Source organism: Columba livia, chromosome 5 (assembly GCF_036013475.1).
Source record: "Columba livia isolate bColLiv1 breed racing homer chromosome 5, bColLiv1.pat.W.v2, whole genome shotgun sequence".
Taxonomy (NCBI): Eukaryota; Metazoa; Chordata; class Aves; order Columbiformes; family Columbidae; genus Columba; species Columba livia.
The window spans coordinates 6905872-6922258 of record NC_088606.1 but is presented as its reverse complement, the minus strand read 5'-3'; the positions used below and the strand labels follow the sequence as shown (position 1 = coordinate 6922258).

Sequence of the window (16387 nt, the reverse complement as noted above, 5' to 3'; positions counted from 1 at the left end):
GGAGCAGGACTGGCAGGACCAGCTCTTGCTCCATGCCCCATGCTGATGAAAGGGCAGAGCAGCCGGGCAGCGCCGTGCTCTGACCTTTGCGGTGGGTGGGCTGTCTCTTTGGGAGCTTGGCCAGCTGGCAAGAGTAGGAGCAGCTCCTTGGCTTTCTCATTTATCAAAGCTGGGCAGAGAAGCAAGAAGCAGGAGCCAGCTGCCAAGATTTTTGCTCCCTTCTGTGCTTAACAGTGGCTGAAGGTAGAAATTCTGGCTGTGAAGGTGCTGTTTGGCCACCAGGTTTCAAACTACTGATTTGAGAAGAAGTGAAATGGGGAGCTCCCGATAGGAAAAATGGTTACAAAACAAGAGGCAAAATTTAAGAGAAGGGGCATGCAATGGCAAGGGCTAAATAAAGTTGTTAAGATTGTGTTAAAATCCTCAAAAAATAGATGAGCATACAATTCCTCAACTTACAGTCAAGACATAATGACAAACAGAAATACGAAGCACACTAATTCAGCTTTTAGGCAAAAGTCAATAAGGACACAGGACCTTGCTACATGTTCAAACTCAGGTAAATGTCAAAAGGAATGTAACCAGATCCAGAGAAGGGAGGAGAAAACTCGAAGCCCGCACATTAAATGTCACACAGCAGCTCGGACTCTAACGCAGGTACCACAGTGCCTGTGTGCCGAAATGTGCTGCAGCCTTGATACAGCAGCACACACGGGCTTATTTAAAAACCCATGAGCAGTTTTGAAGGGATCAGTTCCTACCACCCCTTTACCACACAGGTTTGCACATGGAACAACTTCCCCCTGCTGTCTTACCCAGTGCACCCTGCTTTTCCCAATTTCCCCCTCCTCTGTCCCCTCCTGCATCCCTGTCCTTTTCCAACACAACAAAGAAGCCATGACCCACTTCAACAGGGCACCACGACACCGCTGCCTTCTCTGAAAGTGGCGTAGATCAGAAACGGTTCATATGCAAACACATCTTTACTGGATGGATTTTGCCATGGCAGGATGCCTGGATCAGAGATTTGGCTAGTAAGTAACCCCTCCTAGTTGGAAGTAATTTTCCTGATTCAGGACCAGTTCTCTGTTATGCTGCCAAGAGATTTGTGGAAGCGGCTCTAGATGTTAACAATAAAATGTGCTTGTGAAAATCTAGTTGATTCAGAAGACATCAGCCCAGAGCGTGGAGGATCTCTGTGGTTTTGAACATATCGCACCTTGTACATGGTTGAGACTTGAAGGCTTGCTCCCGTTTCCATTGTTGTCAGCTGGAATACTTCCACCTGCTTTAGTGGAATAACAATCAGGTAACACGACTCCGAGACTAAATTGTGCCTTTAGGCACAGCCTCATAAAATGGGAGGTTCTTGATCCTATTAACAGCAAAGGTGTTGTGACTCAGAGGCCAAAGGATGAGTAATGCTTTCCCCTTGCTCCAGACTTTGCAATCTGCACCCTGCCCTGCACCAGCAGCCGAATACAAGCCCCAGCACTGTCCTGCCCCGGGTACCACTGGCAGAAGATAGAATTTTCTCCCACAGAAATTTTGAATTGTAAACCACACAACTATTACTGTAGGGTTACCATGTAAGAGCTGAAATTTTTCTGCAATCGTTAACAGGGAGCTGATGACTTTGAACTAGAATCTGAAGACAAAAGTGTTTCAATTGCACCATTGGTATTAAAAGTTGCTGGGTAACTTAAAAAAAAAATAATCCCTCTGTTTGCATGAAGAACAAAATGGCATAAAGAACAAAATGTAAACACTGGGACTATTGACCAAAGAAACATCAGGTGCTGATGCTGCTACAGTTAAAAGAATAAGTCAAATTCTCCCTGGATAGCTACAGCAGTTGCTGCAGGCCAAGTATGTCAACAATACTGATTTTCTCATTGTTTTCCTTACATATATAGCAGCTTCACCCACTGCAACATGTCATGTTGCAAGAAATCTTCCATTTCAGCAAGCTGGAAGGAGCAGAGGTAACAGCATTTTGTTGGCATAATCTTTGTTTTAAACAATTGTACAAAACATTCATTAAAGTTGACTGAGACCTTTTCCTCGGCTATATATATATATATATGTATATATATATATATATATATATATATATATATCAGGCTCCCTAATGCTAACTCGGGGATCATATTCTCTGACAGTAACATTGAAAGCTTCCTCGATTCAAGGTGGGTACAAAGATCAGCAAAATGACTGGATTAATGCTGGGCAATTCTAGATATCTCAGAGGAAAAGCTTTCAAAATTGGGTCCTTAAAATCACAGGCCTGAATGCCCCTGATATCAGGAATGTATTAAAAGTCAGATAAGCAGTTCTGGCTAAAAAGGTAGCAATAACACTTAGGGGCAGTTTTAAAAAATAAATCTTCTATAATGTCCTAAAATCTATTTCAATTTTTTTTTTTTCCTTCTCATGGCCTTCATGCCTTCAAAAAGAATGATGAGGGCAGTAAAGGCAGAAAAATGGTCTTTTTGTAGAAAAGTTTCTCAGCTTCAGAATTTATAACTTGAATATTCTCAGGTGCTTTGGGACTTAAAGACCATCTAATTCTGGGCTTCTTTCTTTAAGAACTTGGCTGTAATTGTTGCACGTACCTATTTCTAAAATTGCATCTGCACGCTTTTTAATTGTGAAATGCCTCCATAAGCATGTATTAGTCAGAACGCAAGTCACGTCTAATCACTTATCCCCTCCACGGATTAGCAGTATTGCTTATTTTTATTGCACCAGTACCAGAATTTCCAACTGACACCAAGCTCTCATTTCAAACATTCAGTAAATTAGAGTCTGTGCCTGTAAGAGCATAGTACACAAGTTATTACACGCAAGTGTAACAACTACACCAAACAAGAAGAGTGAAAGTACAAGGGACTTGCTTTTTGGTACATGTTACCCAGCCTTGGGGTAGGTGGATGGACAAGACAAACTCTTGAGGCCCCTTCGAGCTCTGGATTTTAACGATTTATACAAACTCATTATGTGCAGGGTTTGCAGGTTTCAAATCAATCCCTTTAAATAGCCATAAAGGACAAGTAGACACTAGCAGAGCCAATAACTTCTGTAGGCTATTCAGTAGTCCTTAGTCATGTGGAAAGTTGCATTAAAGTTCGCAGACTATATACAGTGGAGTCAATGGGGCACAGAGATCTGATACGTGGATCTCAAAACAGGACTGCTCTTCGTAAGCATAACTGTAAATCGGGACTAAACTGTCCTGCACGGTGACTGATTAAACATGACACGGAAACGTGAGAGGCTGGGGTTTTTTTCTCTGCACTTTCCATCTGATCAAGTGCAGAGAAACACCACTTTAAACACTGCATGCCAGAGGCTGGAAAAGAGCCCAGCTCGCAAGCCTGCAAGAACCACATCTGAGTGGAAAGCAATGAGGAAGATTCACTGTCTAGGAGCACAAATCAGTCCACACGAGCTGTTGACTGTCAGATAAGATAGCCACAGACATTATTACACTCCTGACCCTAAGAGAAATCCCTTTATATTTTCTACAGCTGAATGAAGCTCTCCCAGAGGCTCCAGCATAAAAACTTCTCTCCTGCACTAAGCAGTTGTTGTAGGGACAGGGCTGGTGGTACACTATTCTGTGCCAATTTGCAGCTTTTAGCCGATTCGCTTCACTTCTTCACCATAAAATCAGCTTATATATCATTCTTTCCACTGTTCTCATAATATAACCTTCATTTTGTCGTGCTTACATATATCTCCTCTCGTTTTTGGAGCCCCAACCCAGGCAAGTGCCAAGTCTAGGAGCTCTCCTGAATCGAGGTCTTGAAGTGACAGGGACCAGATCCCACAGCTGACGTTACAGTCCCCCACAGAACAAAGACTCACACCTGCTTTGGTGCTGGCAGAGCTGTTTCCCACCCTTTCCTCTTGGATGCAAACAACATGACCCTGCCTGCATGTAGCCAAACCAGGGGAGGGAAGAGGGACCCATCAAATCAAAGACTACCTACAGAGGCATCTGCTGTAGCCAGATCTTTCAGAAAAGCTTAAAACCACCTCATTTTAAAACAAAACATTTATCTGTATTTGCTAAGAAAACAAAGGTATCCATAGCACCTAAGCAAACCAATGATAATCCCTGGATAGCTGCAAACCAGCCCGTTTGCCTTGCAGTGCACTGCTGGTGTCACTCACAGATCCAGTTCAACTGCTGATTTACCTCCCCAGGGAAAGCCCCTTGGCTTTAGGGGAAACAAGGTCTGGCTCCAGATGTGAAACAGGGTATGAGATGAGAATAAACAAAATCATCAGTTGCCAAAAAAACCACAAAACCCCAAACAACAGAGAACACAAGGGATTCCATGTCCACAATGTCCTGACCCATAGAAAAAGCAAACAGCACACTAATAAGAGTTGCTCTGTTAACAGTGGCTCCATGTAATTAGGAAAGGCATTCAGCTTCTGTTTTCAGCATGTAACTTTTAATTGATTTTTCTGAAAGAAACTTTAGTGTTGTTTCAGTTAGTAAGTTTTGCCAGTAAAACTTGTGTCTGTAAAAGGCTTATGCAAACCTTCCTCCAAGTGTCACACGCTTATTGTTTGAATTGGCTCAGAATTAACCTGTTGCAAAAAACCTCATCCTGTGTAAAAGCTACGGTCATGAGACACAGCTGCAGATCTGAGGGGTCTCCTACACTAAGAAAAGGTGATGATTTCCAGTATACAGCAATCCTTCCAGATCTCAGAGGGGACAGAGCTTTTCCCTGTCGTACAGAGCACCACACACATGATGGTGATGTTTTTTGGATAACACACAGAAAAGTAAACCCTTGCTGTTAATGACCCCATCATATTTTCCCCAAGAGACAGTGTTTAGCCCCATGTTCTCATCTGGATAACTGCATAATTATCTTCTGCCTTCTACAGGGACCACTCATCCCGTTAAACACAGTCAGGTTACAGGAACTACTTAATAAGTTTTCTGCCTTTCATCCTGGTGGCTGGTGCCACCTCAGGGCACGGGGACTCTGCACACCACCCCACATTGAGAGGTGTGATGGACCACAAGCAGACCCCAAGCACCTCTAAAAGGGCCAGTTGCATTAGAAATATCAATTTAGGCACAAAGGCAGTGGAATAAGCTAATTAGCACAAGTCCACAGGATAAAAACAAGGTTCTTCGGCCAGCCAACCACCAGTCCTTCTCCCAGCCCAGCCTTTTAGCTTGTTTGGCTCTTGATTAGCTATGGTACCTACATGCTAAACTATCCATACCCTTAATGATATATCTGCCATTCTGTTGTGCCAAGCAGTGGGCTCAGTCATGCGTCTCTCTCTACTATCCAACTCCATACCCAGGGATGGCAAAACCAGCACTGAAGTGCAGCGTGCCAAGGTGACACTGCCCGTGCTTCCACATACAGCTCAGCCGTGGCCAGTTGAGGTGTGTCACCTCAAATTGCACCAGGGGAGATTTAGATTGGGCACTAGGAAAAATTTCTTCCTGGAAAGGGTCGTCAGGCATTGGAACAGGCTGCCCAGGGCAGTGGTGGAGTCACCATTCCTGGAGGGGTTTCAAAGACACATAGGTGAGGTTCTTAGGGACGTGATTTAGTGCTGGAGTTAGGTTATGGTTGGACTCGATAATCTTAAGCGTCTCTTCCAACTGAAATGATTCTATGATTCTATGTGCTGCATGCTATATCACCTCTGCAAGTAGCAAAGATATGTTCTAAAAAGTGACCATCTCAGTCCATGCATCCTACCAGTAAGAAATATTTGTAGAGGGAGAGAAAGGAGGTTTGTAATAAAAATCAAGACCATGCCATTAGGTCGGGTTGATTGCTCTATGTTGCCTGGTAAAAAGGCCATTATCATTCTGAAACATCAGAAGTCTGCAGGGCAAACGCCTAGGCCCCCTCCCCTGACAAAACAAAACAAAACAAAACAACAAACAACCAAAAACCAAACCAAACCAAACACAGCACAACAACCAAATCATAAAAACATTTGCATTTGCCCTCATAATGCAGGTAGATGCCTCTATTGAGGGACACCATTTAGGTGACCTTGGCAAGTAGACCCATCCACTAGCAAAGTTCTATATCAACATGTGCAAAGGTTTGAATTTGATGGCAGCAGGGCAGACCAGCCATGCTTACAATAACGCTACACTGGAGGAAGAGTCCTGCTTTTAAAATAAACCCTTATAATTATTTACTCTGTCCTTGCTTTTTATAAGACTGGGAGTGGACTAGCTCACTTGCATTGAGCAAGCCAGTGTACAATCTAATACTGCTCAAATATGCATGCCGGTTTGTTTTGTTTCCAGCATGCACAGAAGCCAAAATATGCTTTCCTTACCCTGGGAACTGCTGAACTGGAAAGTGAAAGTCAGGAAGAGTTGCCTCAAGAAAAATAGCACATAACGTCTTTTGATAAAAATCACAAACCAACCTACCTACCTGCAGCATGACCCAGCGCACTAATTTCTTCAGAAGTAAGCTTAAAAAGAAAAGCAGCAGTGCAAGAACACTACCCTGTGAGCAAAGATTTTATCTATGATAGCTTTGATTATTACCTAACCTTTTCCTGGCAACATACAGCAGGAGCTGAGCCCAGATATGTTCTTGTTCTATTTCTCCGTGGGGTGCACAATAGACTATGATTTGACATGTTGAAAAGCTCGTTTTCATGGCTGTATTTATTCTAGTCCTGCCCCCTGTACAATGGGATAAGGAACCACACTGTACTTGTCGACATTCTTTTCAGGAAGCAACTATAATACAAGGAGACACTGCAGAGTTGACAGCTAAACCTCAGCTTAAGGCAAGGCAAAGATGTTTCCTTGATAAGGCCAAAAAGCCATTTCTGCCTTGCAGTGTTGCAAATGAAAAACAAACAAACAAAAAATAGCTGTGAAACTGAAACCTCTCTTTTCAAAAACCCCAAACACACACACAGAACAAAAAGCAGACTTTCCTCAGAGAAGCAAACTATCGAAAACTTCAGTTGTGTCGTGAAAAGCACCCTATGAGAGCACCAATCCAGCAGTAAGACTGGATTTGATGTTAAAATAATCACCTGCCGCCAAAATACACCATCTGCCTCAGGAACCCCATTCTCATGGAGTCACAGTAGAATCCACAGAAATACCGCACTATGGTCATTTCAAATTGTGTGTCTGTGGCCAGAAAAGGAATCAACAAACACCTGACTTCAGCTGTTACCAGCACTGTCACCCCAGGCCAAAGTGACACATTTCAGCCACTTCGCGATGAACTTTCAGTGCCGGCTCTCAAGCCTCTCTGGCATTTCAAAGGAGAGCACACCCAGCTTTTGGCAGCACTTGTGGCAAAAGCAACTTGACTTACCGGGAGAACGCTCACTGTGTTGGTATATGCAGGCTCTTTCCTGAACTGCTTGATCTTGAAGGGGGACATGCAAAATATAGTATTATGTTTTAGTTTAGCCCAGAAGAAAAACAAATGGTCAGGGTCTTCCAGGCCAGCAACTCCCTTACTCTGTTGACTGTGGGAATCCAGAAAGAAGAGGCACATGGAACAGCTTGTGGCAAAACACTTTCTAGTCAGGATTTCCCTGGTGTGTCTCCCCCCTGCTCCCAGCTTCCTAAGCAAGCACGCACACGCTGATCATAACATCTCCAAACTCTCTTACACAAGTGCAGTGATTCCCTTGTGAGGATCTCCTTCCACCCTGCAGCCCGGCGTTGGTGGCCCCAGCTCAGGCCAACTGCAGCCAGCAGCTCTCTCCTCTTACATCTTCCTGAACAGAGTCACCCCGACTAATTTTAAAAAAACAAGTCATCCCCCTGCAAATCTGTCCCATGCTGCCGAAGCTACTTGACTCCACATCTCAACTAGTTTTGTGACAAGATCAAAGCCTGTACAGTTGTTCAAGGAGCTTTTCAATTACTCCTCCAGTTTCTATCATGAATTACAGAGGCACTTGAAGAGTGCCAAAACCCAGAGGGATTGATTACTCCTGCCCTGTGACAGGCAGCAGGCTGGGGGGACAGGACAGGCTGTAAGCCCAGTGGCATTACATTATGCACAGACACAGTTTTGCTGCTGAATGATTGACAATAACTACTGGATGTCGCTATTTTAAGCGTAATGTCATTTGCGTAATTATCTGGCAGGGTCTCTCTTGAGCAGCTGGCGTTATTCACAAGGGAAGAATTAGACTGAAATCCACTTGTAGAGCAGGTAGATTTGCTATTCTGTGCAGACAATCACAGGGCTTTAGAAGCTTGATACACATGGTATATATCGCTTGTAATTTCCATACTCTCAGGACCTGGAGAATATTAAAATGACACTCCTTCTCTATTTCACTGTGCCACATATATCATATGATTTCATACTTAAATATAATTTAATATTCTCTGTCCTCACCTGACCATCTGTTTCTTATTGGAGCTCAAGGTAGGAAGAGAAGTTGCTTTAACTTGATTTATCCAATCATCTCTACCATCAGATAGGAAAGTTTTCCCCACACAGCCTCCAGCCCTTTGGCCACTTTAGCCCTCAGTTATTCTGCTTTTAGTGTCTTAAAACTGGGGTTTATCTGATGCAGGAGGACACACTACTCAATACAGGACTGCCTTGCCTAGGTTAAACAATGCAAAGTCCCAAACCAAACAGCATTTGGCCCAAACCACAGTCTGAAATGGTACTAACAGAGCCTAACCAAGACAGGCACTGGTCCCATCCTGGAGCCAGTTGTGGGTTCCAGCTGTGCAGCTGCAACCAAGCATCAAAAAGATAGAGTTTATGTTATTCCTTGCAGTGCTGGCATGCTGCAAGTGAGACTGAGCAGGGCTAGAGCAGACCATACCCAAATATTCATGTTTTGCTGCTGGAACCCAGGTAACAGCATCCAAATAAAACAACTGACTCCTTTCCAGTCCTCTGGGCAAGAGGATGCCAGAGGTGTTCTGCAAGCATGTCAAAAAGAAACCTTTCCGTATAACCAGACTGTCTCAGTGGTGACACGTCCCTGCTCTAGCTGTCCTGTTCCATCCCAGAAGAGGTCTGGCTCTACCCCTGGCTAACGCAGGAGGAGGCTGGTCAAATGATCATCTTGGTCAGGGAGGACTCTGCAAAGCTGACTGTCTGCCTGATCCATGCCTTGATGCTTGAGCAAACAATAGTGCACTTTGGCATTATAGAAGGGAATAAATATAAACAATTACTCCCCAAGTACAGAGGAATGATAAAAAAAGAGTGCCGTGTATGGGAAAGAGCTTCCTAAGAACAGACTTGAGATGCTGGGAGGCAATGACGCTCCAGTCCTGTTGCAAACACAAAGATGCCAGACATGGGCAGGAAGGAAAAACTCCTGCTGTAGGATCATGGCAGGAATGAAACAACTTATGGTGGTTGAGAAGAGAAGCACTGGATAGGAACGTCAAATAGATAGGGTTTAAACACAGGCCATAGCTAGTACAGGGAAAAAAAGAGGCTTGCACGTAACCAGTACATATGAGCTTTTAAATAACAATGCACACAGTGTCAAAAAGAACAGCCCCTTGCATTTACCTCCCAGAAAGTCTAGGAAGGTTTCATTTAATGCCTGCCCCTTTGTCACCAGTTTGACATGTGCTGTATGGCAGCAGGACAGGCCCAGAGCAGCCCGGAGGAGGCGTCTGTGGGTTAGAGCTAACGCCCAGCAGCCATGCAGGCACCCCAGGGGCAGGCGAGGGGCAGTTCTGGAGCTGATATAAACCAGCGGTGTCTGCAGAGTAACGTGAACTGACAGCAATACAAAATATAGCTCCTGTGCCTTGGAAGGAAAATCTGGTTTTCTATGGGCTCACACACACGTCATAGGAAGACGCCCCCACAGTCAATACTGCAGCCAGAAATTTCGCTCCTTCCTGGAAGCTGGTGCAACTTGGACAACGTGCAAGGGGAATGCAGAGTTACCATCATCCCAGCTGACAACTTGTTCCTGGTGGGCAGCAAGTGACGTTTATTTATTCAAGCAGAAAACTCAAGCTATCAACTCAGCCATGGAGTTCAGACAAAGAGAATGAATGAATGAATGAATGAATGCAGAGCTCACCGATAAATGATGCCTCTTTCATGGAGAAACATAAGAGCTGATATAATTTCTGCAGCATAGAACCGGGCCCGATCTTCATCGAAGCGACGCGACTTCTGAATATGGAACATCAAGTCCCCGCCATTTACGAACTCCATGACAAAGAACAGGCGATCCTTCACACACACAAACACAACAGATATGAACAGCATTAATCGTATCCTCTGTGAGGCTTATAAAATTGCAAGTAAATCTATTATATTGCAAACAAACACAGACTAAGCACCCATGAGACATTGTGGGGGGGAAAAAGTGATTTCTTCAGGAAACATTAAGTCAATACCAGGAAGATCTGTTAGTACCTCCTTGTCCTGCTCTCCTCCCAAAAATTTTGCCCCCAGTCATGAAGTAAATTCCTTTTCAGGTGTGGATTAGGCTTATCAGTAGGTGTGTGCTCATTACTAACCAGCTTCTGTTGGGTTTCCTTGACTGTCCTCAGCCTGAATCAGCAGAGGATGACACCCCTTCCACAGCACTCTCCGAGCTGAGTGGGCACAAGAGAAACCTGTAAAAATCACATGCTCCCTACTAAACACCTCAGATCTCCGGGGGAAGATGCTCCATAATATAACATACAAAACCACGCTGCAGCTTTGCCGCAACAGCACAAGGGCTCAGGAACAGCAATGACGACATTTTCTTGAGGGTATCTCAAGGCTATTTCTGGGGAATGTGTGTTGCTTTCTAGAATGCAGTTTCTTGCCATACATGTTCCTGGTAGCTGCTTTTTGGGCCCCCAGATTGCAGCTTTCCTCACAGCTCTGGTTAACCCGCAAAGGCCCCTGGGTGATGAAGGAACTGATAAGGACAAAGTATAAACCAAAGTTTCTGCTGGGCAGAAAAGCAACCTGTTCAATGAAGTTCAGCTCATTACCCACAGCTGCTGATGTCTGAGGTTTCTTTTTTGGGCTTTGTTCTGTTTTTTGCAAGAGTTTACAGACAAGGAGGGACCTGCTTAAGCTGAGTGCTCAATAGTCTGGATGCGGGTTCAGTGCACATACAAGGGGAGATCACTTAATTGTGAGAAGAAGGACACACAGTGATTTGTCACAAAACTAAACCCTAGAATTGGTGCAGGCTGGTTTAAAACCCCCCCCTAGCAATTGTTTCAGGACATTCAGTACCGATTGTTTCAGTTTTACTCTCAATATGGGGAACAAACAGACTGGAAAATAGAGGCATACAATTCAGTTGAGACCAGTCAGCCTTTTAATGGTACCATTTACCCTTCTTTCCCCACAAGCCCCTTCCCAGGTCCGATGTTAATCATCTACAAGCTAGTTTTAAAGCCTCTCTAAGTTTAAGAGGATAAGCATTGTTATGCTCCACTTTCTGGCAGCCAGCCAGCTTGAAATGACTATTGGTATTAACATCTTGAGATGCACAGGGCAGAAGAAAAGCAACCAGGAATCCTTTCATTCCTCTCTGGACACAAGCAGGAGAGCAAACGGCTCATGACAGATGAGGACAACTTGCTTTTGTCACCATCCTGGGCTCTGCTCAACAACTCCTTCCAGAAGCCGAAATAGACGTGTTCCCAGCAATCTCACAATACTGCCGTATGTAGCACCAAGGCTACATTTTAAGTGCTATCTCCAGCCTGTATAAACAACAATACTTCATTGTTTCACTCTGCCTTTATTACAGGGCTGCTGAAAGACACCCAAGCTGGCTCATCTCTACCAGAAATCTAAGCCCGAGCAGCACAAACCCACCAGCAACCTCAGCTCTTCAGCCCACATCAGATCTCTAATGCTGCATCTTTGCTGTAGTTGGTTAAACCGAGTCTGGCTATGCTGCGCCTACCTGTTCTGTAACCCTTCCCCCAGCTGTGGCGCAGATATCGCCTCTGCCTTGCCAGTCGGGGCAGCTTTTACAGCTCCTTGTTACTCCTTCCCACCTCCGTCCTCACTGATCTCCCCACATACTTATCCAGCCCAGCTAGTCCAGGCACCTCTTCAAGCCAGTACTTAAAAAAAGAAATCCTTCTTGCCAGATCTCCGACGGGAAGTAATTTAATTTACCAGCAACCTGAGGAGGGATATGTGTGTATTTACGTAATATATGTTCTTGTATAAACATGCATATGTTTAGGTGAACATCCGTATATGTTCTACTCTTTCCTTAAAGATGAGCTTCGGGGAAACAAAGTGAACTCTTCCTATCTTAAAACACACATGTCCTGCTTCTCTCTCCAGTGCTGGCAAAACTCCACGGCAAATTTGGACGTACTCGTCTGTACTATGATGCTTAAAAGATGATAATACCCCTTTCTCAAATGTTCAGGTGAGCACAGAAACAGCCAGTTTTACAACTCGCATCACCACTGACATGGAATTAGCATCTTTTTGTTACAAACAGCTCTTGCTACAGATTAACTGTAAACCTGAGCAAGTATCATTGTGTGTGTTACAAGTATAACAGTTAACACCTCACCTTCACCTATGGTCTCATTTCACATGTGAAGCATATATAGGGATGATTTAATTACTGTAGCTCTCCCATTCAGGCCTAACAAAACTGTGGACTAGCCAATTTTTAATTTTTTTTTAAGGGGGTCCATCTATTTACCTGTCCAGTTTCCTAACACTCAGAAATCCCATGAGATTCCTGCAGAAAAAAGCAGGATGGGTATTACAACTTATTTATAATACATGTGGAGGGGTTTTGATAGATAAAGATTTGTTGCTGAATTAGTCAGGCTCAAAGGAATCTCAAGGCCTCTTAGAGAAGCTGAGAACAGAATCTGCTGTGAGAGAGAGGGGCGTTCCTCAACCACCAGGGTCCTGGCGTGGCGTGAATCATCGGACGTATCATCAGTGAGACTCCAGCGCATGGACAGCCCACGATACTCATTTAGTGAATCCATGCTTGGAGCGTGGATGCGTGATTAGAATATAGTTACGTATATAAGGAGACTTGTTTCTGTAATAAATGGCTTTAGCGTGATTCACATTGAATTGACTTGTTTTGCTGAGTCCTTATTTCGTTCCTACAAATACAGTATTTGTGCACTGGCAACAATACCAGAAAAATCCCCTTTGGGGACCAGACCAAGCAAGGTCTTCCATTTTTACTCTTAAGCAAGGCCATTAGCTTGCCAAACTGCAGACACCAACCACTCCCACAGGAATCACTGAGAAATAAACAGTGGTGTTTTATGAAGAAAGAAGAAGAATCACAGAATGTCAGGGATTGGAAGGGACCTGGAAAGCTCATCCAGTGCAATCCCCCCATGGAGCAGGAACACCCAGATGAGGTTACACAGGAAGGTGTCCAGGCAGGTTGGAATGTCTGCAGAGAAGGAGACTCCACAACCCCCCTGGGCAGCCTGGGCCAGGCTCTGGCACCTTCACTGGGAAGAAGTTTCTTCTCAAATTCAAGTGGAACCTTTTGTGTTCCAGTTTGTACCCATTGCCCCTTGTCCTATCATTGGTTGTCAGCGAGAAGAGCCTGGCTCCATCCTCATGACACTCACCCTTTATATATCTGTAAACATTAATGAAGTCACCCCTCAGTCTCCTCTTCTCCAAGCTCAAGAGCCCCAGCTCCCTCAGCCTTTCCTCATAAGGGAGATGCTCCACTCCCTTAAGGCAATTTGCATCAGGCAGAGTAAGAGTGAATAAATAGCTTAAATAGGGGGCAGGAAAAGGAAATACAAAAACAGCAGGTAGTTCTGATACTTGCACATTTGACCTGACTTGGTGTTACGTGCCTCCTTTTCTTGGGGTCTACCAGCGGGAATTCAGAGGAGTTGAAAGCTGGAGTGTTTCTTGACAGGCCTTGATGCTGAAATCCTAGCATTTCTGTGTTTCTGTTTTGCATTGCTCAGAAGTTTTCCCTGATCCGCTATCTCTGTTTGACGTCAGCAAAAGTGAGAAAAGAGCATTTGAGTCAACAGGAAACGGTGACGCAAAAGCCTTCACGGCAGCCACGAGGAACTTGCATTGCACCATTTCTGGACTGTGATCGAGACGAATAAAGCCTCAAAGCAATAGTTACTGTAAATTAAAGAAACACTTGGAGGAAACAAAGTTCCTGGCTTACATCTGGAGGTTAGCTCTGCCAATTTCTGTGCAAGAGATATGTTTTTTTTCAACTTGTTTAAATTTCAGTTTGCCATCTGTATTTGTTCACTATTAGTAGGGTAAATATGTGCTGGAAGCACATACTATGTCCTAAGGACAGTGTTTGATAGCAACTACCTGTACTCACTTTGTTTGTTGTCTTAGTGGGGTGTTGGTGAGGCTTGAATAGAGTCCCTGGCTGTGAAACCCACTGGGTGGGACAATTCACACACTGGTTACTGCCCCTTGCAAACACAAGCACCCGCTGAACTCCAGCTCAAACATCACTTTAGCCCTTTGTCCTCACCAGCTCTACTAGAAAGCTGTTTTGAACCCTCAGACCTTTCCTCTTCATCATCACAGGGGAAACAAACAAACTAAAAAGAAATCCAGATTTTACTAAAAGAGCATCCTTTCCCTCCCCATGCCCAAAAAAGGCCAGAGTGATGGCTGACTGCCACAGCCTTCCAGTTAAGAGTCATAGCTGACGTCCGTGTACAACCCACACGAGACCAAAGAGCTCTGAAGACAACAAGGGTGAGAACCTTATCTTAGACCACAGGCTTTCATGCTCAATAAATGGGACAGGGCAGCATCACCACCCTGGTTCAGGCAGTGTGGGGGGAGCAGGGGGGTAAAGAGAAGCAGGTCCTACCTGCAGACATGAAGAAAGATAATAGCGAAGCTGCCTCCCCTGTCTGCCACCCTACAAGAGCTGCTGTGCCAAGCGCTGAACGGAGGCCAGAGGGGACTTCTCTGAAGACAGTCATCGGTGGAGCTTCAGAAGACCCACTGGAAAACACCAACAGGGCCTCTCCAGCCTCCAGATCCACCAGGAACAGGTTGGCCAAGCTCTTCATGTCCCTGTCTCAGCAGAGCTCCCCCAGACACTGATTGCCCTGCAGGACACAGGGCTGAGCCGCCCCACCAAGGACACGTCCCAGCAGTAGTTCCACCCAAGCCTCCTCTTTAGCTGACAATTGCTATATAAGGCAGAATCTGGAAGATATGGAGACCCTGTTAAATGCTGTTTAGAGCAATCGTCCAGTTTCCCCCCCAAAACAAGATCGGCCTGGCTTGGGAACTCTGCTAAGTTTGCATGTCATCTTTTTGGAAATAACTCCTGCACACGACTCCTTACAAAATCAGCTTTGGGCTCAATCTGAGTTCACTGAAGCCAAAGGGTTTCCCCAAGAAAACAGACATTTTTCACTGTTTTGGCAGTCCACGCTTTGCAGAGCAGAATGCTCTCAACATTAACTCCAAACAGAGACAGCTGTGTCACTGCTTCCCAGTGAAAGTTCATTGTTTCCAAAAAGAGTAGCAGGGCTTATGGAGCTTGCAAGCAAATTATTACAAGACAATTACAAGAGCTGGCAGGCTCCCTCAGCCCTCACAATGTTCCTGTTTGCCCTTCGTGGTCCACAACCCCCACACAAAGCAATCCGCCTCAGGTCTTGCTGGGAGCACACAAATAAACTGTGCTCAGTACCAGGCTTAGGAAAGCCACATGTTCAATCTCCCCAGCCGTGCCAGTGGCTGTCCGTATCTGGGTCAAGTCACGCCAAAGCACAGGACCCGGAGGAAGAATAATAAACATGTTTTTTGCCTCAATATTTATCTTTATAGGAGTAACACAACCATGAGCCATGCTCAGACGCTGCTCTGTGCCAAAATGCCTTTTCCCTCCATACCTGGCCCTTTGACAGCGCTGCATCCTCAGGAGCTGCCTGCAGCCCCCAGCTAAGGGGTTTAGGGGATCTCTTCAGGGGCTCTGCGTGGCAGTGTTTCAAAACCAGAGCATCACAGGTGTCATAAGAACGTGCTCACCAAGGGGGAGTTGCCTTAATAATGTAACGAGCTCAGCCCCAAATTTCTGGACAGGGTAACAGCCGCACTCACACAACTACGATGGAGCAAAACTTACGCTAGGCGAAAATTTGGTCCTTTGATTTCAAATGAGAATAACTACATTAAACAGAGGAGAAGAATTAGTCCGCACTGTGCTTGCTCAGCCAGAATTATTTGCACGTATTAGTGCTGCTTCCCAAACACAGCCACGGCCACAACTGCCACGGCACCTGTCACCACGGCCCAAGACTCCCAGACGAACGAGGCAGCAGGTTTTACAGCCATCTGCCAGCTGATTTTGGTGCTCTGCTCGCCGTTTTACCTCTCTGCTTCAGTGACTGCAGAAGTAGATGCCA

General features: G+C 45.0%; 1 protein-coding gene across 3 annotated transcripts in view; it reads right to left on the bottom strand.

The window, feature by feature from the left end:
• The window catches only part of PRKCH (protein kinase C eta), a 121473-nt gene that overhangs the window by 39011 nt on the left and 66075 nt on the right, over window positions 1–16387 (bottom strand). For all 3 annotated transcript variants that reach the window (XM_021292786.2, XM_065065840.1, XM_065065841.1), the window contains one exon: window positions 10075–10229. In XM_021292786.2, the coding sequence (XP_021148461.2) occupies window positions 10075–10229 (155 nt within the window). The remainder of the gene's footprint in view (window positions 1–10074; window positions 10230–16387) is intronic.